The sequence below is a fragment of the Borostomias antarcticus genome (genome assembly GCF_949987555.1).
Source record: "Borostomias antarcticus genome assembly, chromosome: 21".
NCBI lineage: Eukaryota > Metazoa > Chordata > Actinopteri > Stomiiformes > Stomiidae > Borostomias > Borostomias antarcticus.
The window spans coordinates 21,017,096-21,042,430 of NC_140254.1; the positions used below are offsets into that span (position 1 = coordinate 21,017,096).

Sequence of the window (25,335 nt, forward strand, 5' to 3'; positions counted from 1 at the left end):
CTGACTTGTGAGTCTAAGCACACTATGGAGACTGACGTGTGAGTCTAAGCACACTATGGTCAAAATATGGTTTCTTCAATAGCGGTTTCACAACAGCAGTTTTGTGAAAACTGCATATTCCAGTCTCAAGAGATATGATAATTTGTTTTCAGAACAGTTGTGGAGACGCCATTAAAACGTTTTTAAGAATGTCGTTCTGCATCAGAGATGTTCCTCATAATTCCCAGCTTGTTACAGGGTAGATAATATGGGATACTAGTGTTTCTTACAATACCAGCTCTAATAGTTGTTTTTTTGTTGTTAAAGAATTGTGCAAATTCCTCACATTTTGAGGAAGAAGCCAGGCTAGGAATGTCGGAGGCTGGAGAGGGATTCCATCGCTGGTCCATAGCTGGTCCATAGCTGGTCCATAGCTGGTCCATAGCTGGTCCATAGCTGGTCCATAGCGGGTCCATAGCTGGTCCATAGCGGGTCCATAGCTGGGAACAGTAGCCTCGCTACCCGAGAGTTCTTGCAATTTTCTGCAACATTCTTTGAAAATGGGTTCTCCTCTCAGTGCACTGGAAATAGCATTGTTATAGACGGAAATGTGCTCCTTCATAATGCTACGGTGGTCTCTAGTTTCATTTTTCTCTCATTCAGCTGTTCTATACAATCTCTTCAGCTCAAAAATAGTGCTATGTATCCATGGTGATATTTTATCATGTGACCTCTTTTGAATCTTAACTGGCATTTACTTAAGTTGCTATTTAAGGCATCAACTATTTCATTTGTCATGTACATTACATGGATCAAAGGAGTTTGCAAGTTATGAAAATGTCCATTCTGCTGTGGCATCTAAGTACCGCTTCCAAAATAGTACTTTAGTAAAAGTAAAAGTACTTTTGTATAAATTCTCTTTTGTCACCAGATGCATTCAACAGATCATCAAAGAATACACAGTAATGATCAAAAACAGTAATGCAGTCGCTGAAATATTATTGATGCTTATCCCTAGTAATACTTCCAGGTCAGGTATATTACCCAGTCCATGGGTAGCTTCAGTAATGTGTTGTTTTAATCCTAGCAGCAGCATGTAGTGTCTTATACTTGTCCACTTGTGAGGTGATTCTATCAGCCATACTCACAATATCATAAAGATACATAACAATATAGATGCCTTGCATTTGACGTCACAACCGGGTCAAACTATTGGTCGCCACCATATTGGGTTCCAGGTGCAATGCACACTTGCACTGTGTTAGCAGAGCCGTTTCACACTCATTGCACGTGGCAGTGGTGGAGCACCTCTAAGTATTTGGGCACTCAATGCATTTGATGCACTCAGGCTAGAAGCTGAAGGGTTCCTGGTTTGAGCCTGGCCCAAGGTTCATGTTGTGTATCATTTTGGATAAAGGCATTTGTTAGAATGCAAATAAATTATTTTCCTAACCGCAGTAAAATGCAATAATAAATGTGTTAAAGCCTATTTAATGATTTTGCAGTAGCTTGCATTAACTACATACGCCCTCTCAGGAGAGTCTTGCCTGTGCTTGTTGAGTATGTCCCCAACTGTAGACCACTCCGTTCTCACTTTCCCTTCTCCCCTGCCTGGCAAGATGTTTTGAAATAAAAGACACCTTCGGTTAATCTTGTCATTTTATTTTTTGGGGTTGATGATATTAAATCTCTTATTCTTGTCCAAGTGTGAAAGGGCAGTGTGATGTGTCATCTATTTGGGTAATAATAAACTACATGGGTTCATTTTGACTGTACTGTAGTTGAAACCTCATCTAAATGTGAAATTCTGAAGGATAAACATTTGTAGTGCCCCTTAAAACACTCCATCCCCTTGTTTCAGAACCAAGCCAGTGGAGAGGAGGTGGCCAGTGCCAACCTGATGCTAGGGTCAGATATTCACCAGTGGAGAGGAGGTGGCCACTGCCAACCTGATGCTAGGGTCAGATATTCACCAGGCTGGTGAGTTCTGCTGAGTGTTTAAGTTAAAACCAAGCTGCAGCAGCCAGCCCAAAAAACAGATTCATATCCTATTTCCTCATTCTGCAGTTGGAATTAGCTGCAACCCCAGAGGAGATGGATGACACAAACAAGTCCCTGGATGAAAATGGTGTGTGTGCTTGTGTATCTTAACCTAATTAAACTCCCCCTCAATATAAATCATAACCACCGGCGCCATCAAATTTCTGGATTTCCTGTGGCGTAGCTGGCTAAAACATTTATGAGAGGTGGTGATTTCCTGTAGCGTAGCTGGCTAAAACGCTGTTTATGAGAGGAAGTCACATGTGTTTGTAAGTCAGAGGATTGGAGATCGAGTCGAGGGGTGAGTGAGGGTGGAAGCAATACTGACGAGCCACAGTGACACCTGTGAGAGGTGTGTGTGTGTGTGTATATTATACATTCACATGTGCACTTGCGCCAGTGTCTGAGCGTGTGTATCCATGTGTGAAAAACTCATAATTTGCATATCTCACCAGCCAAAGTATTTCTCCTGCCAAAGAACAGTGAGGAGCTGTCCCCATATTAAGACAGCTCATTCAGTCAGTGCACAACGCTATTAATAGCATGTTCATGTTTTCCCTGAAATTGTCTGTAAGCCAGGAGGCTTTCAGCAGATAAGATAAGCACTTCTCACTAAAATAAACAGGTATTGGGCCTGCTTAGTGTGCTACCTACCTCCTCACACACAAACCACCCAACAACACAAAACACAGTGGAACTGGCATATCAGAATAAGCATTGCGCAATCATGTCTTGAAGACATATAGAGAACCCACTGGCATTCACAGATTGGTCGAGCAGCTGCCCTGTCAGCAGGATTCTGACCAATCATGTAGTGATTATGATGTCCTGTATGATGCGCTGTACAGATGGCCCCAGTGCCAGTGGTGACTGGGTTGATCCATGGGGCACACAACAGCACTCCGCTAAATGTAACAGGTGTCACTGCGACGCTCATCAGCTTTGCTTCCGCCCCACGCCGGGTTCGATCCCGGATGCTCTGACTCACGTGACACGTGACAGCGTCTCTTGAACACCAGCTACGCCAACAAAAAGCTAGCAATTGAACGGAGCGGGTGACCGGTATTTAAACTGAGGAGTGCGTTTAACCAATTCATCAAAAATGTACAGGTACTGTATATGACATCCCTCAAAAGCCGCTGCCCAATCCAATATCAACATGTTCCTGAAAAGAACTGCAACATAGTCAACGCAACTACAGGAAAGTGTGAATATATCATTTAAAGGCAAACACATATGGCATAAAAAAAAAGATTTACAAGATTTACATAATACACTGTGAAGTCTTATTTCCAAGTTTTGTTTTCAGGAAACATCATCCTGTATGAATTGATCACATTTTGGTAGAAATGTGCTGCTTAAGTACCCCCCAGTTGGCTTGGATGCCTTCAGGGCACGCAGACAGGACGTTCATCAACCTTTTCTCCGTCAAATGTCAAAGCTTCTCTCCTACTCTGGAGCACTATTGCTGTATTGCAGAGATCTGGATGTTAGGGATCCAGGTCTGTGTGACTGGGTACAGGGAAAAACAAGAACTTTCCTTCTCTGAAAGAGCAGTTCTTCCTAGTTCTAAACATATTTAAAGTATGTAGCGGCCATCCGTCTCTGATCACTTCCAGGATGTGTTTCCCCTGCTGGTGAAGGTGAGCAGTTGCGGGAGGGCAAGCTCAGAACATCACTATCATGTCATCAGTATAGACACCTGAGTTTGTGTGTGTTCTGTGAATTGTGTGTGCGTGAGCGTGTGTGTTTATGTACAGTATGTGGTGTGTGTGTGTGTGTGTCTGTGTGTGTATGTGTGTGTGTGTGTGTGTGTGTGTGTGTGTGTGTGTGTGTGTGTGTGTGTGTGTGTGTGTGTGTGTGTGGCTGAGGCCCTCAGCTCAATGTACAGGCCTCACTGCAGCAAGATGCTCAAGTAAAGCAAATCCCTGTTGGACACATAGTGGTAAACATAGTGACCAGTAGATTACTGTTCCCTGTTGGACCAGCAGACTGCAGTTATAGATTACTGTTCCCTGTTGGACCAGCATACTGCAGTTATAGATTACTGGTCCCTGTTGGACCAGCACACACAGTGCAGTTATAGATTACTGGTCCCTGTTGGACCAGCACACATAGTGCAGTTATAGATTAAGTATACATAGTGGAGTTATAGATTACTGGTCCCTGTTGGACCAGCATAGTGTAGTTATAGATTACTGGTCCCTGTTGGACCAGCACACATAGTGCAGTTATAGATTAAGTATACATAGTGCAGTTATAGATTACTGGTCCCTGTTGGACCAGCGCACACAGTGCAGTTATAGATTACTGGTCCCTGTTGGACCAGCATACTGCAGTTATAGATTACTGGTCCCTGTTGGACCAGCATACTGCAGTTATAGATTACTGGTCCCTGTTGGACCAGCACACATAGTGCAGTTATAGATTACTGGTCCCTGTTGGACCAGCACACATAGTGCAGTTATAGATTACTGGTCCCTGTTGGACCAGCGCACACAGTGCAGTTATAGATTACTGGTCCCTGTTGGACCAGCATACTGCAGTTATAGATTACTGGTCCCTGTTGGACCAGCATACTGCAGTTATAGATTACTGGTCCCTGTTGGACCAGCACACATAGTGCAGTTATAGATTACTGGTCCCTGTTGGACCAGCACACATAGTGCAGTTATAGATTACTTTACTGAGGTACAAATAAAATTGGTGAGAGCACAAAACCTTTGTATATATGCATCATGCTGTACAGTGATAAATGTGATAAATGCCATAAAAAGATGTAATAAACATAAAGTCACTGAAAACAGATCTGTGTAATTGAGGGAGAAAGTTTATGTACATAACACGTTTCACAGGTGGAATTATAACATGTTTTGACAAGTGTTAACTTGTTAGTTGTTGCAATTAGGCCTTTGTTTATACAGTAGGCCTTCTTGCAAATACAACATTCTCCAGTCTAGCTTTTGATTTGATAGAGTTAACTACTTTTTGAGGGTTTATTATTATTATTATTATTATTATTGGTGTTCTTCTTCTTCTTCGTCTTATTATTGGTGCTGTTCTTATTATTATAATTATAAATATAATTGAATACGTTATAATAAGGGTGACATTTGTCTAAATTGGCATATAGGCCTACCTGTTTGTGTCCCTAAAATAGCTCCCTAAATGAGTTGGATCTGTAAATGTAGGATCTGTAAATGTAGGATCTGTAAATGTAGGATCTGTAAATGTAGGATCTGTAAATGTAGGATCTGTAAATGTAGGATCTGTAAATGTAGGATCTGTAAATGTAGGATCTGTAAATATAGGCCTAATTCAATTCCATTGTGTCTCTCATGTCTCACCTTCTGCAGACCGAACAAAAGTGTCTCATGCGACCTAGACCTCATTTAAATGTTCGAATATATTTGTCTATTTGTCGCGTGGACGCTCGCGCACACACAGCCCCGCTGAGAACCCTATTAGTTCCCATGCTCAAGACCCGGTGAGAACCCTATTAGTTCCCATGCTCAAGACCCGGTGAGAACCCTATTAGTTCCCATGCTCAAGACCCGGTGAGAACCCTATTAGTTCCCATGCTCAAGACCCGGTGAGAACCCTATTAGTTCCCATGCTCAAGACCCGGTGAGAACCCTATTAGTTCCCATGCTCAAGACCCGGTGAGAACCCTATTAGTTCCCATGCTCAAGACCCGGTGAGAACCCTATTAGTTCCCATGCTCAAGACCCGGTGAGAACCCTATTAGTTCCCATGCTCATTACTACTGGCCCTTTGTCCTGCAGAGCTTCAGACACACACATCCCCGTCTGGACGCTTGCTTAGACAAGACGGTCTGGCGCGGTGGGGGAAGGGGACATGACGGCGGATTCAGACTGGCTGTCTACGCGTCGCTCAGATGGACTGAATGTAGGAAATAAAGGCCTCGATCAGCTATAACCCAAGTCCATACGTGGTCATGTGCGTCTACCAAACTATATGAGCATTATTGTGATTTTGGGAGTAGACTGTACCAACTTAGCCCAGACCGCAGGAGTTTGAGACTGTCTGCGCATGAATCCTCTCACAGCAGATCCGACACGCAGCTTCGAGTTTTTACCATGAAATAAACATGGCCTACAGAAAATTGGAAGTTTAATCAAATAAAATGTATTTTGACAATATAATAATGGAGAAAAATAATCAAATCGCTCTCAACAACCTAGTCTGGCCTCGATATGCTAAATAGCAGTGGGTTATAGTCAATGCACCAAACTGCCTAGTCTAATGACGGTCGGGTTTTCAAGAACTCTAGAAAAAATACAGGATTGGAAACAAAATAACAGGAAACGAAATATTTCAACAAATCCAGTTACTTCCCGCGAGGTTATAAGCCAAAAGAACAGTAGGCTATGTGTAGCAAGGTATTTCACGTTAAACCAATTCTGCATTAAAACAAACGTGCTAAAAGGTTAGACTTGTGACAAAGCCTCTCTGTTCTAAATGTGTTACTCACATATATCCATCCCCTGAGGCTGGGATCCGGTGCAGTTGCAGGAGCAAAGGACATTGGAGTTCGAGTTGCTGGAGCTGCCCGGGACCGTTATGTTTTGCATGGGGCTCAGGAGTAACGGGACGCCGGGGAAGAGCCGCCGGCAGCGGCCCTGGAAGGGAGGACAACTCCTACAGCAGCCCGCTGTCTCCGGCCCTAGACGGGAGGACAACTCCTACAGCAGCCCGCTGTCTCCGGCCCTAGAAGGGAGGACAACTCCTACAGCAGCCCGCTGTCTCCGGCCCTAGAAGGGAGGACAACTCCTACAGCAGTCCGCTGTCTCCGGCCCTAGAAGGGAGGACAACTCCTACAGCAGCCCGCTGTCTCCGGCCCTAGCAGGGAGGACAACTCCTACAGCAGCCCGCTGTCTCCGGCCTCTATCTCCACATTCAAGCCATCCTGGTTCCTCCCTGATAGAGACGCGTCTGTTTCCTATGGAGAATAGATTCCCCGCATCTTGACGTCTAACGATTTTTTCCCTGCGCTCCCCTCGAATTCATTCAAAAGAATGGCTCAGTGTTACGTGATGCGATGTAGGCAGGCTTGACTCCCCCTCCTCTCCTCCTCTCCTCCCTCACTTCCACACGGGGAGCGGTTCAGCCAGACAGGGGGTGGGGAGATGGAAGCCAGTCAGACTCGGAGTGGAGAGACTGGTGGTGACAATGGCGGTGAGAGAGGGGCTGGTCTAGGGACTGTGAGCGTGGGCGTGTAGAATTACACACACTCATTAAGGGCAGCCACGACCAATCAAGGCGTGCATTGAGGAGGTAACCTTGGGCTGACCCCGCAGTCTAGCAGATACCCAGCAGATGTGACGGACCACCTCCTACCCAAACTGTCTACCGTCTATAAATAACCAGAGAACACGGGCAGTTGGGGAGCAACTCCAGATGATAGTTGAAAATCAACTGAACTTGCATTAGCCTACACGCCTCTTATACTCTTTTTGCCATTTAAAAATTCCCAAACCATATAAAATGTACATTTTTCAAAACATTTTGGTTGCTTCACTCTCTTGCCCCACACCAACACACGTGACCCCCCCCCCCCCACACACACACACACACACAAACATACAAATACTTGAGGAATAACTATTTAACATACACAGGAAAATAACCCCCCATGAGACAGTAGTCCAAGATTGCAGGCCGACAACATCACGCAATAAATACTAAACACAACATTCCTGCTTGGCTCACCTCATCAGAGAAATCTCTACTAGAGCTATGCTCTCTAAATACAACAGAAAACGTTAATGTTTAGAAAACATCTGTTTGCATAAAAATAGTCTATTCTCACTTCTCTTGATGTGTTACTATAGGCTATAATATTGAATGTAATAATGTACAAATACTTTACTCACATTTTGTAAGAAAACGTCTTTTTGAAACGGAATGGTTTATAATAATTACAAGACCGGGGGTTACACACACACACACACAAGTAATTCTTGGGTGTCACCGGTGGAAATTGTCCAGTGCATTTGTCCCATCCCAGCTGTCCTCCTCCAGGGGCAGCCAGGAGCAGTGGGCAGCCATCGTTCATGTCACCCAGGGACCCCAAGTCCAAGTGCTCAGTCCAGGTCTTGGTCAGGGACCGGACTGAAGAGCATCTGTTCTTCTGCATGTTGGGTTCTTTGGGAGGAACCCCTTGAGAACACGGGGGAGAACATGCAAACTCCACACAGAAAGACCCGGAGACCTTCTTGCTGTGAGGTGACAGTACCAGGTACTGCGCCACCGTGCTGTGAGCGGTTTAGGGGTTCAGGGTCTTTGTTCAAGGACACTTCAGCACACTGCCGGGAGCTGGAATCGAACCGGGGACCTTGTGATCCGCAGCTGGCCGCTCTGCCTCCCAAGCTAAGTGCCGCCCCAGTTATGCATCTGAACCTGACATAGGTCTTCATCACTACTCCAGGGTGAGTTTGCTCTCAGACATAATTAGATCTAGGATCAGCTTGGCTTCCTCCATATCAGATGGGCATGAAAGTGGAAGAAACACAAAACTGACCCAAGATCAGCATCCGGATCCAACTTCATCTAACAGTCGCCACCTAGTGCTTACTCTGTTGCTAGATACCCCCAAGCCAAGTTTTCACAATGAATTCTGGGGTGAGACCGACAATGAGCTTCTATCCTGGCGGATAAGCCTTACCCACTGCTCCCCATTCACAGAGATGGTGGATAAGCCTTACCCCCTGCTCCCCATTCACAGAGATGGTGGATAAGCCTTACCCCCTGCTCCCCATTCACAGAGATGGTGGATAAGCCTTACCCCCTGCTCCCCATTCACAGAGATGGTGGATAAACCTTACCCCCTGCTCCCCATTCACAGAGATGGTGGATAAGCCTTACCCCCTGCTCCCCATTCACAGAGATGGCGGATAAGCCTTACTCCCTACTCCCCATTCACAGAGAAAGGACAGAGGAAACTAAGCCTTACTCCCTACTCCCCATTCACAGAGAAAGGACAGAGGAAACTAAGCCTTACCTCCTACTCCCCATTCACAGAAGTGGTGGATAAGCCTTACTCCCTACTCCCCATTCACTGAGATGGTGGATAAGCCTTACTCCCTACTCCCCATTCACAGAGATGGTGGATAAGCCTTACTCCCTACTCCCCATTCCTGCTCCCCATTCACAGAGAAAGGACAGAGGACAGATAAAATGTTATGTGTCACACAGTGTCTTTGCTGTCTGGTGCTCTGAACAGCCAATGGAAGCACTAGGCAGCCACTGCACACATAATCAGAATTGTTTTTATTGCCATGCAGTTTTTCAACATACTCGGAATTTGCTTTTGGTCATGGTCCATAACATTGGACGCAGGGACAAGACAGGACAGTGGAAAGACAGGACAGATACCCCCCCCCAAAGGATTTTTGGGTATCAGCAACCATTGGATTTTTTGAGTGGAAGTAGTAGTGCATCTGTGAAAGAAGAACTCTCATGAGTCTGGTGTTGAGACTATTCCTTCCCAAGTAATGTACAGTAACACCTCCATACCCCAACAAACCAAGTAAACCCCAAGAATAACCTGACATATCAAAAAACACATTCAAGGGGTCCTCAGTTGTGTAGCTGTCTCAGCATGGTGTTTCCATGGTGACTGGGCTACCAACATTAGTTGAAAATGGGATAAAATCAGAAATGAATTCATTCCATCTAGTTTGTCCACACTACTCCTCAGGTCCACACTACTCCTCAGGTGCACACTACTCCTCGGGTCCACACTACTCCTCAGGTCCACACTACTCCTCAGGTCCACACTACTCCTCTGGTCCACACTACTCCTCAGGTCCACACTACTCCTCAGGTCCACACTACTCCTCAGGTCCACACTACTCCTCGGGTCCACACTACTCCTCAGGTTCACACTACTCCTCTGGTCCACACTACTCCTCAGGTCCACACTACTCCTCAGGTCCACACTACTCCTCAGGTCCACACTACTCCAGCGTTTTCAAGAGTGAAAAGATGAGACATTTGAAAACACTTCTGACCCAGGTTTAGTGTGAATACACCGGATTGCGTTGTAGTGCACACGCAGAAATGGACATGTTTGAAACACCCACATTCACAGCCTTGACTACCAGTAATTACATATGGATAACGAAGTACAGTACAACCTGTACATGCTTGTTGTCTGGCAGCTGTTTGATTTTATTTGATTTATTTATTTTCTGAGGGACACCGCAAGTTAATGAACAATCACTATATGATTACAGAGCAATACAGATAGCAGTTGTAAACTAGCCAGGTTGTAGCCAGAGGCTAATTTCCACCTGTAGTCCCTGGGAAGATGTTACCTAAAAATAAGAATTCAAAACTAAAAGCATACATCAAGATACAGAAACGTCAAAATACAGTGGCAATATACAATATGATACAATACAATAGTAATACATCAATCATAACATATTACAAAGGCTAATCAGTTAGTATCATAACTTCCAAGAGGCAAAAAGGGATTCCCTACAATCTAATAAAATACATTGTCGAAATGCCTACTGTTTAAAGACACGTTCACTATTTTGGACTATAGGGCCTATTCTGGGTCTGTCTTAAATTAACCTGACGCATTTTCTCCTGGTTCTTTCTAATTTCTTCCCTCTTCAAAGCGCATGCGCTTCCTTCCTTTCAACGACAAGGAGTCACCGCTGGAGTATGCAGACAACATCCTGTATGTGAAGCCTCGCCTGGCCTGGCTGTGTGAGCACCAGCCCCTCAAGGACACCACCAGGTGAGTCTGAGTGGGAACGAGGCCTCTCATTGGACAGGACTGGAAATGGACATCTTAAATTTAATATATTACAGTATTGTATTCTATGGTCTAAATAGGTATTTGTAAACTTCTTTAAATAGATATGAATGTTTCCAAAGAACACATCTATCATCTCCACCCTCTGATGATCTTACCAGTGAAGCTCTCTGTAACAGTAAAACAGCTCAGGCAATAGAGCTGCTACCACCTCTGTTACAGTGATATGTGATGATTTACAATTACATTTAATATTATTTTCATTTAGATATTGTTCACTGGAGCAATTCAGAAGGGCACCCAGCGTCTCTTTTAGGGTATACATGTGTTTATGTTAACAACTTTGATTATTGTTTCTTGGGGGGTGACTTTGCCTATTTTTCAAAATTGACCAGCAGTGTCATATCAGAGCCAGCAGAGGGCAGTGGTGTTGTCCTGTATTCGGATTGGCTCTGAGTCTTCTCAATCCAGTTTGTGGAGGACCCCAGGAAGAATAGTTGCCACTGCTGGAACACTTGTTTGGCCCCCGGGCGCGTCCAAGCACGCTGCCTACGGTCTGCTCCCGGCTGCCCTTGGGGGAAGGATGATGGATGGGTTAAGCACAGAGAACATTTCATCTGTGACCCTAAATGCATGTGTGTGTGTTCCTATGTGTTGCCCATTTGTATGTGTGTTAAGAGTGCTGTATAACAAAAGATTTCTTCTCATCAGTAGACATACCTAGTATACCTAGTAGATCTCACATGGGGGTAGAGACTAGTACCGAACATACCCAGGGGCGCTCCCAGGAATTCAGGGCCCCATGAAAAGATATCCCCAGGGGCCCCTATGAAGCACACATGCACTTTTTGCCAGGAAGTTGAAACACTGCTTATATTTCTGCATACAGTAATGGAATTCACTATTGATGCAAGACTTGATACCCTCTAAGAAACACACTAAAGGCCATCTTTTAAAAAAATATTTATTTGCTCCATCCTCATCATCTGTACTGCACTGCCTAAAAAGATCTTTTTAGATTCCTTGTACTATTCTGGGAGGTGTGTGTGCTGACCATGGATGTATTAATAGAACAGGTGCTGACCTGCAGCAGGAAGGTGTCAATGCCCTTTTGTGAACAAGTTAATCAAACATTACCTGTCAGGATCTTTTGTGAACAGCTAACATTAACTAGCTAACTAACATAGCTAGCACTGTCAGGACCAGTAAACTTCCATTTCTACACTTTTCTGTGAACAAACATTTACCTGTCAGAATCTTTGGGGAACTGGTGAAAGTCAAGCTCTGGACATGTACCCTGATAATTCTGACAATTTATTGCAGAACACCGTTTTTGTTTTTCCCAAGCAGATTTGTAGTCTTCATTTTGACCTGACTGCATGAATTCGGCAGCGGACGACAGTCCGTAATGGCGGCAATGCTACGTGAGCGCCCTCTTCAGGCGGGTACCAAAGGTGTCCCCTCTTGGTTGAACTGGTGATGGCTCTGTACAGGGTGGAGAGGGTGGGGGGTAGGGTAGGGCTCTGTACTGGGTGGAGAGGGTGGGGGGTAGGGTAGGGCTCTGTACTGGGTGGAGAGGGTGGGGGGTAGGGTAGGGCTCTGTACTGGGTGGAGAGGGTGGGGGGTAGGGTAGGGCTCTGTACTGGGTGGAGAGGGTGGGGGGTAGGGCTCTGTACTGGGTGGAGAGGGTGGGGTGTAGGGTGGGGCTCTGTACTGGGTGGAGAGGGTGGGGGGTAGGGTAGGGCTCTGTACTGGGTGGAGAGGGTAGGGCTCTGTACTGGGTGGAGAGGGTGGGGGGTAGGGTGGGGCTCTGGAGAGGGTGGGGGGTAGGGTGGGGTTTATGTGGGTCCCGGCTCATGTGGGGGTGGAGGGGAATGAGGCTGTGGATGCAGCTGCTAAGGGGGCTTTAGGGCAGGAGGTGGCAGGGGTGGATCTGGGGGTAGCTGAGTGGAGAGGTGGGATACGGGGGGTGCTGATGGAGAGGTGGCAGGCTGAGTGGGAGGTGGAGGTGAGAGGGAGGCATTTCCATGGGATCCAGGGGAGTGTTAGGGGGGGAGAGGGGCGCCCTGGGGAGGGGTAGGAGGGAGCAGGTCATGATGACCAGGCTTCGGCTTGGTCATTGTGTCCTGGCCTGGGACCTGGCCCGGATGGGGAAACATGTGGATGGTCCGTGTATCTGTGGGGGGAGGGAGACGGTGAGGCATGTCATGTTGGAGTGCGGGAGGTACAGGAGGGAGAGGGCTGATATGTTTGCTCAGGGTAGTGAGGGTGGGGGAGCCAGTTGTGTCTCTCAGGGTCCTTTTGGGCCATGGGAGTCACCAGTATGAGGTGGGGAGGGCGGTGGCAAGCTTTATGTTCGCTACAGGCCTACATCTTAGGGTGTGGGGGTCTGGGAGGGGTGTAGTACCGTGTATGGCCAGGGAAAGGCAGCAATACGCCACGTCGGCGTCTAGCCTGCCAGAAACCAAATGAAGAAGAAGAAGGTGTCCCCTCTTGGCATTCCATACTCTTTGCTTACATCACCACCGTCGTGTCCTGCCTCCTGCACGCGCGAGCTCCATGCGATTAAAACGCTTAACATTGTCTTTTTTCATTTTTTACAGAAAACAATCTTGTGCATTCTACACTACATTTGCGTTAACAAATAGGAAAGTGGCGTGCGGAAGTCCTATCTGGCTGGATTGTTTGCTCAGCTTGCTAGCTAGCTAACCATACCATAGCTATCCTCCTCTTTCCTCCTCTTCTATCCTCCTCTTCCTTTCTAGCAAGCTGAAGCTGTGGGTTCTTCCAGGAGAACCAAGCAAGCTATGCAAGACACCGAGGAAACGACTCAATCGGAGGTATCCCGTTACTTAGCTAGGTGACGTTAGTGAAAGTTGGCTAGTGCTGGTTACTCCCTCCCACGTGTTGTTTACATTTCCATTGTTGTTTACATATCCATTGCGTTGCATAGCGCCATTGACTGACTTGGAACTGCAAGATTGTGGGATCTTTGTTGTTGTTGTGGTCCTGGTGATTTCAGCATGCCTTAAACATGCTTCTGCCAAGATCATTAGCTATCATGCAACCAATTAGCTAGATTATACTGCCTCTCAGTTGCTAATTAAATGTGTTGTTGTGTTGCACAGCTCTTCAAGGAAGTTCCAGACCAAGTGACAGAGGAACATGGCCACATCACCACACAGTCTGCAGGAGAAGCAGTCACCTCACAGTCTGCAGGAGAAGCAGTCACCACAGTCACCACACAGTCTGCAGGAGAAGCAGTCACCACACAGTCTGCAGGAGAAGCAGTCACCACACAGTCTGCAGGAGAAGCAGTCACCACACAGTCTGGAGGAGAAGCAGTCAACACAGTCACCACACAGTCTGCAGGAGAAGCAGAAGCAGTCAGCACAGTCACCACACAGTCTGCAGAAGAAGCAGTCACCACACAGTCTGCAGAAGAAGCAGTCACCACACAGTCTGCAGGAGAAGCAGTCACCACACAGTCTGCAGGAGAAGCAGTCACCACACAGTCTGCAGGAGAAGCAGTCACCACACAGTCTGCAGGAGAAGCAGTCAGCACACAGTCTGCAGGAGAAGCAGTCACCACACAGTCTGCAGGAGAAGCAGTCACCACACAGTCTGCAGGAGAAGCAGTCACCACACAGTCTGCAGGAGAAGCAGTCACCACACAGTCTGCAGGAGAAGCAGTCACCACACAGTCTGCAGGAGAAGCAGTCAGCACACAGTCTGCAGGAGAAGCAGTCACCACACAGTCTGCAGGAGAAGCAGTCAGCACAGTCACCACACAGTTGAACATCATCAAGCTGGAGGTTGACTACATGGAGAAGATGGAGGAGGAGGAGGAGGAGGAGGAGGAAGACAAGAGGACGATCGTGAGGCAGGACTGCGCTGATTCCAAGCCCTCCATAGTAAATGCAGGTAAGAACACTGAAGTGAATAAGATTTAATAGATTGAACTCTACTATATATGAGCCTCACATCAACTTAATGTAATAATAATAATTACTAGGACTGGGTTAAAAAAAATCGATTAATCGATTATGAATCGATTCTGAATCAAATGATTCAGAATCGATTCTAGAATCCCAAAATCGATCTTTTAGTTAATGAATAAATGGTGGAATGAATAGTTCATTCATTCATTCAATGATTCATTCATTCATTTTTATATATATATATTTTATATATTTCGTTGCATTTGCTGTTGCTTTGACTGACACTTTTTTAGGCTGGAGGAACATTAACGCAAGCTAGCGTCGTTCAACTTTCGGTTCAGCCAGCCAAATAGACGGTCGCTCAATCAGTCAGTCAGGGCCGTCTCATTAACAAATGATGCTTGCTGACTGACAGACAGTAGCGTGTAAGCTACGTAGATGGAAGCTCCGCTTCGGCTCAAACACAGGCTAGGCTACTGGGTGCATGTGTAGCTCCACGTCATGTTTCTTCACTGTATTATTTAGATAACGTTACATTTTTATCACACTTCATGACTGCAATAATATTTTTTACTTGTCCGATCAGACAACTGCATGAGGCCCGAACAGAGTTTACTGGTCAGGGGAAGCAATAGGCTAGCCTACCTGACAGCTATCAACATCATTCTGTTCCTCTTCAAATATTGTAGATCTGTAAAATGTAGGCTTTGGGATCCGCCAGTTGTCATCAGCGGATGATAAGACCAAATAGGCCAGAGATGGGCAGGAGCTGTCGACACGTCTTACTGGAACGTTCTCTAGCTCTACGCTGTATGAGTCCACTTACTGATTACAAACATTAATATATTTTAAACTGCTAAAACAGAAAAACTCACCTTCATGCCCAGTGATTTTCTTGGTGAAGCACAGACACTGAGCTTTAAAATATCAGCCCCCTAGTCTGTCAATCAATCAATCAATCAATCAAGTTGGATTTATAAAGCGCCCTTCATGATACCCAGAGCGCTTTACAGAGTCCAGTATTCATTCAGACACAGTCATACCGGTGGTGGTTAGCTACATCTGTAGCCACAGCTGCCCTGGGGCAGACTGACAGAAGCGTGGCGGCCAATCAGCGCCTACGGCCCCTCCGACCACCACCAACATTCATTCACATTCTTACGTTGCATGTCTTTATGATGGTGGGGGAAGCCCCGGAGGGAACCCACGCAGGCACGGGGAGAACATGCAAACTCCACACAGAAAGGACCTGGGCTGCGTTTCCCAAAAGCTTCTTTCGTTAAGAGGCTCTTGGGCCATTCATTTAGAGGGTTCTGATTGGTCAACTGGTCTGGGCAAGCTCTCTGATTGGTCAACTGAATGGGCTAAAGAGCCTCTTAACGAAAGAAGCTTTTGGGAAACCTGAACGACCGGGATTCGAACCCAGGACCTTCTTGCTGTGAGGCGACAGTGCTAACCACTGAGCCAACGTGCTGCCCCTTAGTCTGGCCCTATTCTCCCTACCGACCCATGCACCGGGTTGCCGAGAGAAACAGTAGTTTGTTAATCTTTCATAGCGCTTACCGGTCCAGTAAATTCAGCGTCTTCCTGCTCCAGGGCCTGCAGCCAAGGACAACCCCAGAGTGTTGAGGAGCGGCGTGAGGAGAAGAAAGCGAGGCGAGCAGGAGAGGGTAAGAGAGCTGCTATCCAGCGCCTCCATCACAGACTGCTGAGTCGTGGGAAGAAGAGGAGGGATCAGTAGGAGTTAGTCTGGGCTGGTCCTGCGCTCTTCCTGCTGCTCTCATCTGGTGTTTCATGTGAAGGCGTACTGTAGATATCAGGACTGGATGTAACACCACCAGGATGTCCAACACGGTCAATCTGTCCCCCCAGGTGGAGGTAAAGGACGAGCCAGTCGATGAGGAGTATGACAAGGCCCTGGCGCCCGCCAACGCCGCGTCTGAACACGTCAAGGACGAGCCTGAAACGGAAGAGGTACACATGTTTGGCCTTGATTGTCATGCAAAGATTTTTTATTGACAACCATGCCATGGTGTAGAATGGGAGTTTATCATCTTGATTTCCCCTGTGTTCCTGTTTTGGTGTCATTGGGCCACTCTTAACTATTAAAGGTTTTAACGGGGACAGATCAAACTCCTTGATCACACTTGGAATTGCTGCTGTGTAACTATGAGACTCAAATGTTTTTCACTTGTGTTGTTTCCAGGACAACCTGAAAATCAGCGCCGTCTTCTCAGTGGGAGGAGCCTCCTCGCCCAGCGGTGAGGGGGTCAGGGTGCACGACACGTCACCATAGTGACGACTAAACTGAAACAGCCCAGATACCTCCTTTCCACTTATACACCTTACCTACCTACACACTACTTTACCTCTCTTCTTGTCTCTTTTAGGGATGTCACGATACCAACAATTTAGTAGTCGATAACCAATACCAGTGAAATTCCACGATTCTCAATACCCAATTCGATACCACGGTAAAAAAATAAAATCCCAAGCTGCCTACTTCAACATAGAGCCTACTTTATTAAAAACATCTTCTTCTGTCTGGTACTGTAGGCCTACTGTGAAAGGAAGATTATGGGACCTCAATTATCAGGTAGCCTAGCTCGGTGACTAAGAAAACAGCAGGATACACAGGCATTATGCAAAATAAACACACCTGATGAGCTAAATGTTTCTTTAAAGCTTGAGCCAAGACAATCAAAAGCGTAGCTATCTATATCTGCGTATGTTTTGCGTTGGCTGGCTTGTTCTGTCTAGCTGACTCAGCGGGTAAAACAACCTGGCTGGCTGGCTAGCAAATAGCAGCCTGCAGCTTGTGACAAATATGATAAATTAATGTGAGCTACCATAAACGGTTAGCTAGCAACTGACCTCAACGAGACGTGGTGGTTATGGCTAGCACTAGCTAAGCTAAGTTTTGTAAGCCGCTTCAGGTTTTGGATTGGTTTTGGTAGGCTACTATCAGCCCTCTAGTATAGTGGTGCAAAATAGATTCTGAAAATTTAATTTGAAATGGTTAATTTTCAAGAGAGACTAGCGGCCGCATACAAGCCCATTCTGAGACAAATCGTTTGTGTTTTGTTTCTCCTCAATCCAAGAGCTAACGCTACTATGCTAGCAGGTCACTAGTGGGCCTAATGTTCCCCCGTCAGGTCCGGAAGAATTTCATCCCTGGTTCTACGGTACTACGGTACTGTGGGAAAAACGAGTACCGTCACATTTTCTGAATTTTGGCATGGACTTGGCACCGAAGTATCGGTTCTCGTGACATCCTTAGTCTCTTATTTTCTCTCGTCTCTCACTCTCCCTTTCGTTCCCCCTCTTCCCCCAGTGACCACAGCCAGCCCAGTGCTGACCTCCGCCCAGGCCCAAGCCCCGCCCCTCGTCCCGGCCTCCATGTGCGTGGGCTGTGAGAAGATCTTGACAGGGGGCCAGACGGCCTACCAGAAGAAGGGCTCCTCGCACCTCTTCTGCTCCACCAAGTGTCTCACCTCGTACAGCCCCACCCCCACACCCCTCATCAAGGCTTTAGGCGAGAGTACCTGTCACTACTGCCTCAAGTGAGTAAAGGTGGGAGGAGGGGTGGGCGGCTCTGGCTTTCAGGGATGAATTTAGACACACCGTCATGGCTCGCCCTACTAAACACCTCAAGCTCTGCTCTCTGCGGATGTAGAAAGTACATGGTTCCCCGAGTAAACTGGACTATACTTTTACTGAGACACCAAGCATATGTCAAAATCTAAATGTACTTGGCAATAGGGCTGGGTATCGAGTCGAATTTCAAGAATCGATTCGATTCCGATTCACAAGGTTTGGAATCGATTATCTCGATTCGATTCAATATCGATTCGGTTAGTGTTACTAAAACTTTTTTTTTTGCTGTAACCTTAATTACATGACTGCCAAGTTATGCAACACATCAATACTAGGGCTGGGTATCGATACTGATTTACAAAATTGAATGAATGAATGAATCATTGAATGAATTAATGAACTATTCATTCCTTCATTTATTCATTCATTCATTAAATAAAAGATCTATTTTGGGATTCATGAATCGATTCTGAATCATTGTATTCAGAATCGATGAATCGATTTTTTAAACCCAGCCCTACTTGGCAATGGAGAAATTAATTGAAAAAGCGCCCCACTCATCCACTGACGGACAAACGCACTCCGGCAAACTTAATAGTCCCCCTTCCTTCGGCTGCTGCTGGGGTGGGGGGCAATTAGAATGAATATGCCATTCAGCGTTCAATAGCTTTTGGAATGAGTGTGGCAAATGCCCAGGGCCAATGAGTCAGACGTTACATTAAGTATCATATTACACTGAATCCTTTGATTTAGCTGCAAATGAGTTTAGAACTCCAGGAGCTGTATACTATTGTACATAAAATTAATAACATGTAAATCATTTCATATATTCATTAAAAAATATCACGCTTCAACTCCTTCATCACTAGGGATGCACCAATATGAACATTTTTGTCCGATATCAATAACCGATATTAACATCGCTGTTATGGCCGATAACCGATGTTTACAGATATCAATATGTTCTGTATAAAAACAAGTTTCTATGATAATCAAATGTTATATATACGCTGAAAAACACATGGAAACACTGTCTCTATCTGTCTCTATCTCCTAAACATTTGGAAAAGCCGATAAATCATAGATTTAACGCATTGGACTGATACCGATATAAAAAAAAAGACTAACATCGGCCAATACCGATATGATTGCCGATATATCGTGTATCTTATTCATTACCACGAAGGAACTTGCATCGTGGGTGGGGGACAACAAACTAAAGCATCAGTTTTACCTAAAAAGATTCTCACATTAACATCACTATTGATTTCAGTTGGGACATTTCGTTACCTCACTTTGTTGAAATGGAAAATGTTAACTGGTTTGTTTTTGTGTTAATCTCAGGGAGGTACTGAATCCTAAGGATCTGATCAAGTATCCAGTGGACGCATCCAGGACCCTGAAGGACTTCTGTGGCCAGACCTGCCTCTCCTCCTTCAACATCAAGAGGAACTCGGCTATCTCCACCCTCTCCTCCTCCTCTCCTCCCCCTCTCAACACCCCCAGGGCTGTAAGTGGACATTTCAGATTGTGATTCGTGTGTCTCCTCTTCAGCACTTTGTGAAGACCTAAAGATACTTTATATTTTATACAAGTAAATCCTCTAATCTCCTGTTCCCCTCCCAACTCACAGCACACACAGGTGGAGTGTGAGACGTGCAGACAGAGGAAGGTTCCAGCCTGCCACCTGGCCATGTCAGACAGCTCCATCAGGAACTTCTGCACCCTCAGCTGTGTCCTCACCTTCCAGGTACACTGAGGATGATGATGGTGGTGGTGGTAGGGGAGGTGATGATGATGATGATGATGATGATGATAGGGATGCACGATATATCGGCAATCATATCGATATTGGCTGATGTTAGTCATTTTTAAATATATCGGTATTGGTCCGATGTGCAAAACAAGGCCGATGTTAACAGCTGATAATTATTTCGGTCTAGCTGCTGATCTGTGTGTCGTTGAGAAGAAACAATGCAGTGAATCTATGATTTATCGTGTTTTGGAGATAGAGACAGTATTTCCATGTGTTTTTCAGTATGTATAACATTTGATTATCATAGAAACTTGTTCTTATACAGAACATATCGACATCGGTAAATATCGGTTATTGGCCATAACAGCAATGCTTATATCTGTTATCAGTATTGGCCAAAATTTTCAGCATCCCTAGGTGATGATGATGATGATGATGGTGGTGGTGGTGTGGATTATTGTGATGATGATGATGGAGGAGGATGGGGTGGTGCAGTTGATGATGATAATGGTGGTGGAGGAGGAGGTTGAGGTGGTGGTGAAGATGATGAGGATGATTGTGGTGCTGATGATGGGTGATAATGGTGGTGGTGTTAATGATGGTGGAGGAGGAGGTTGTGGTGGTGATGATGATGATGATGATGATGATGGTGGTGGTGATGATTGTGTGATTGTGGTGATGATGATGGTGGAGTAGGAGGAGGTGGTGGTGGTGTGGGTGATTGTGATTATGTTAATGGTGGTAATGGTGTGGATAATGTATTTTTTAGCTGTGTGATGTCCATCTTCTAACCTGTCTTCAATGAACTAACCCGCTATTTCTGTCTGTTAGGAACAGTTCAACAAGGACAATACACAGACGCCCACGACTGTGGCCCAAACAGCCACAGAGCCACCTCCTGCACCCCTCCCTCTCCTCTTCATACTTCCCTCCTCCTCCTCTTCATCCCCTCCTCCTCCTCCAGTGCCCATCTCCATCGCTCCTACTGTGGGTACCACGGTGGCCAACAGTGACAACCCCGTCATCGCTAACGTGGTCTCGCTCGCTAGCACACCCGCCGGGCAACCCAATGTGTGCGCCAACACTGCCCTGCAAGGTACACTCACACACACCTGCACACGCATACTCATACACACTCTCTCGTTCACACACACACACACACACACACACACACACACTATGATTTGATATTCATGACAGATAGAAAGTGTCATTAGCGTTGCTGACGTGGCTGTGTCTGATTTCTGCTGAGTCATGCTGTGTTCCTGTCACCAGGTGCTGTTCCCAGCACACCCACCAAAATGGTTGGTAATGTAAGAGGAGGTTACAGAGGAAGAACAGCAATGGCGAAAATTAAGACCAGAGATTTCTTTGCCTGGACCGACGAGGAGGTGGAACTGTTACTGAAAGTAACGCATGAGTATAAGGTGAACAAAACGGCGGAAAACTTGGATTGGGAGTCGTTGCCAAGCAAATACGGCGACATTTTAGAGCGGTATAGGGAGCATTATCCATCGTCAGGGGAAGTCATGGCAACGGGAAAGAAGTACCCACACAAGAAGGATGAAATCACAAAAGGTATGTAGGCCTAGCTATAGCAATAGTTCTACATGTATTTTTAACCTTTCTAATGTTGCACACGCCTTTTATGTTGGCGGGAGGGAGGGGGGTGAAGGGATCGGGAGAACTCCATACTCCACAACTCCATACTGCTAGAAAATAATTGTTCCCAGGGAGGAAGAGGAGTTGAATCTTGTTTGAGGCAAATTTGATCCACAGAACTACCCACAACTTTTAAGCATACCATACTATCAGTGGTGTAAAGTAACTTAAATACATACTTGAGTGTTTTTATACTTTATACTTCTACTATTAGACCCATAACACCCCAGATATAACTTTTTTGTGTGTTCACAGGTCAATTGTCTAGCAAACTCAAGGCTATACGGTTCAGATACAAGCAAGCAGTCAATTCCGGTAGAAAAAGTGGCCATGGGCGGGTGATTCTGCTCTATTTTGAGCTCTGCGGGTCCATTTGGGGAGGATCTCTTGCTACTCATGCGATATCTGAAGGTAACAAGTCCGACGACGTGGCAGTGGAGGCCGTGGACTCAATCGCCAGCTCGCCTGACACTGGGTCGTCGTCCATGCCGGGTGGCGACGGATTTGCAGAGATGGTAGCGAATGGACACCAGAGCCTAGACGCTAACCTGATTGGATACAAGAGAGAGAAACTCAAGAGAAAACTCTCCACGGATTCCGTTGCACAGGAGGATCTGGACATTAAGAAGCGGCTCCTTCAACGGTTACAGGCGACCGATGACGAGTTTGTGCAGACAATGGGTCGGTGGTCATCTACGATGGACCGTCTGAACTCTAATATTGAGCTGCTGGTGCAGCATATTGTGGGTTCAGGTAGCACTCGTATGACTTCACGCTCATCGCACACCACTCACCAGACGACACTCCCAAGAAGGCCCCTCCAGGATTCACGTGCACATGGCGAGCACAGCTGTACACGTGCACTGAACAAAGACTAGACCCCTCTGTCACTGACCTTGCTGTGGATCACAGTTTGAAGCGGTGTTCATGTTTGTGCCTTACTTACACCGTGTCCTAACTGCTTGCGACGCGAGCAACAGAACGCGACATCGCATGCTTGCTGTCCTAACTGAAACCGTTACATTTCCTGTTCTGTTACGTCATTTGTCTATATTCCCAACTGAAGACAGTTAAAGAACGAACGCCTGTCAACGCGAGCGACAGGAGGAAAATAGGAACAGGGCGAGCGTCAAAAGGGCAGTTAAAACGTTGCGCCGCTTCGCGCTGCGTCGCTCGCGTCCAGTCAGGACATAACAATAGAAAACAAAGCAATGGAACGCATTTTGTCGCTGACGCTCGCTCGCGTCGTGTGTAGTTAGGACACAGTTTTAGCCTACATTGGCACCTTTTGAAAGTTTGTGTCCTATTTGTTGGTCACACTTGCATATTTCTAATAGTTATTTTTATTTTCTATTCTTATTTTCTGTTATATGCAACAGGTACCAGATTTAGAAGTTTTCTAGAATACAGTTATTTTTACTTTATTGTAGGCTACTTCCTAATTCCGATAAGCTAAAAGGTTGTGTTTGATATAGGCAGACACAGACCGTCCTGAGCAGGACTCAAGCGGGTATAGGAGCTAGAACGCATCATCTGAGAGGTATTTTCAGCAAAAATATTCAAGACATGTTTTGGGAAACCCAGAGACCTGTTAACTTGAAAAGTTTCTCCCTTATCTTTTCAGGTGTTTCTTGTGCTCCTGCCTTTGGTGTCTCTGTAGCACACTAATACTGTAGCACACTAATACTGTAGCACACTAATACTGTGAATTGATAAAATGTTGCAGAATCTTTGCTTGCGGCACATAATTTGTTTCTATCTGCAGATCAGTCTGGCCTTCCTCGTATCTTGCCTCAAACATCTACACACAATAGCCCAGAGTGAAAATGTATTTTTTTTTTTTTTTTATAGAAAATATGCAATTTTATTTTACTGACAAAAATAGGTTATTTAGGAGTTACATATTTACCCTTTACAGGGGGAGGAGAGGCTGTAGCTCAGGAGGTCGAGTGTGTCACCCAATGATCATAGGGTCGGTCGGTGGGCAAGACTGAACCCCAAATTGCTCCCAATGAGCAGGCTAGCACCTTGCATGGCAGCTGCCGCCATTGGTCTGTGAATTATTGCCTTCATTGTAAAGTGCTTTGGTTAAAAGCGCTATATAAGTGCAGTCCATTTACCATTTACATATCTGTACATAGCCTTAGCCTATTTATTGGTTGATGCACCTTTGGCAGCGATTACAGCTTCAAGGCTTCTTGGGAAAGAAGCTACGAAATTGGCCCACTTGTTTCTGGAGATGTTTGCCCATTCCTCTTGGCACATCCATGCAAGCTCCGTCAGGTTGGATGGGGAGCGTCGGTACACAGACATTTTCAGCTCTTTCCACAGATGTTCAGTTGGATTCAGGTCTGGGTTCTGGCCGGGCCACTCAAGAACATTCACAGACTTTCTCTGAAGCCACTCCTTCGTTCTCTTGGCTGTGTGCTTCGTCATGTTGGAAGGTAAACCTTCGCCCCAGTCTCTGGATATCTTTATGACTAAACAAGATAGGAACTTGAATGAAATGTGTTTTTGTAGGTTTTCATATATGAGGAATCCAATGCTATATTCTGATATATCACATGTGAGGAAACTGCTTGAAACTCTTATTGCAAAAATGGTTGTCTTAAGTGATAAATAATTTGTCAACCATATAAGATCCAGAAGCATGTTCCTACCTGTAGATGTATAATTTCCTAAGTTTGTTTTTCAAATATGTATTTGCATACAACAGAGTTGAGTACTCTTACACACCTTGTACGCCATCAATCAACACAATTTGCCTTCAGGGTTAACGGGTGACCCCTTTGTGTGTGTTCATTTATGAGGAATACAATGACATTCACTTTTGAAATAAAGTGTGAAGAAGCTTCAGAAATCTTTGGTTTTATTTACTGAACTGCTTTTACATCAGCTGTCAAATCTTTAGGGGCTGTTTGAAATGTATGGGAGGGTGTCAGAGTCAGGGACTTAAGAGTGTTTGGAAATAAAGATGCATGACCCTCTGACAGAAATATATCTTTGACCCTCCCGAGATATAAAAAAAATAGATTGACCCTCCCCCACTAAATAAGGTTAAAGGGACCCTGCAGAGTTTATTTTTGTTTACGAAACAGTCTCATTTTAATGTGGGTGAATCTACATTACCCACACTTGTTTGTGTACATTTTTGACAAATGTCTGTCTTCTATGTAGTTTATTGTTAGAATATTATTTTGTGTTCGGGTCATTCAGAACCTCCTTGGTTTACTGCAGTAGCCTACGCCGCCGACAAGACAGCGCTTGCAGCAGGCAACGGCCAGTGATGGAAGACGGAGATGGTAATCTAACTAGTAAGACCTGTGTGGTAATGTAACTAGTAAGACCTGTGTAATTACCTCGTCAGTGGCCATTGTTCCGTCTTCAAAACACCTGGCTCAGGTAGCTAAGGTTTACGACAGTGCGCGGGGAGGCTCATGGGAAATGTGGTCTTTTATGGCAGAAAACACTTACGCTTCCCGAAACTCCTCGTAGAGCATTTAAAATATAAAATATTCATTTTAATATGGTGTTAATCTATATAAGAAAAAGTGTAGTCCAGATTT

General features: G+C 45.6%; 2 protein-coding genes across 2 annotated transcripts in view; one reads left to right on the forward strand and one right to left on the reverse strand.

Moving 5' to 3' along the window:
• The window catches only part of LOC311322941 (protein TMEPAI-like), a gene marked incomplete at both ends in the record, with an annotated part of 30,961 nt that extends 24,347 nt beyond the window's left edge, over positions 1 to 6,614 (reverse strand). The window contains one exon of the mRNA XM_084455059.1: positions 6,515 to 6,614. Within this exon, the coding sequence (XP_084311185.1) occupies positions 6,515 to 6,614 (100 nt within the window). The remainder of the gene's footprint in view (positions 1 to 6,514) is intronic.
• An 8,023-nt stretch (positions 6,615 to 14,637) lies between these two features.
• On the forward strand, positions 14,638 to 23,437 carry LOC311322942 (uncharacterized protein; the record flags this gene model as incomplete). Its single annotated transcript, XM_084455060.1, has 11 exons — positions 14,638 to 14,737; positions 16,351 to 16,424; positions 16,627 to 16,728; positions 16,961 to 17,015; positions 18,089 to 18,317; positions 19,696 to 19,861; positions 19,985 to 20,101; positions 20,939 to 21,203; positions 21,383 to 21,685; positions 22,025 to 22,522; positions 23,430 to 23,437. 11 exons carry the CDS (start codon positions 14,638 to 14,640, stop codon positions 23,435 to 23,437), a joined length of 1,917 nt encoding a protein of 638 aa, XP_084311186.1.
• Positions 23,438 to 25,335: the final 1,898 nt, after the last annotated feature.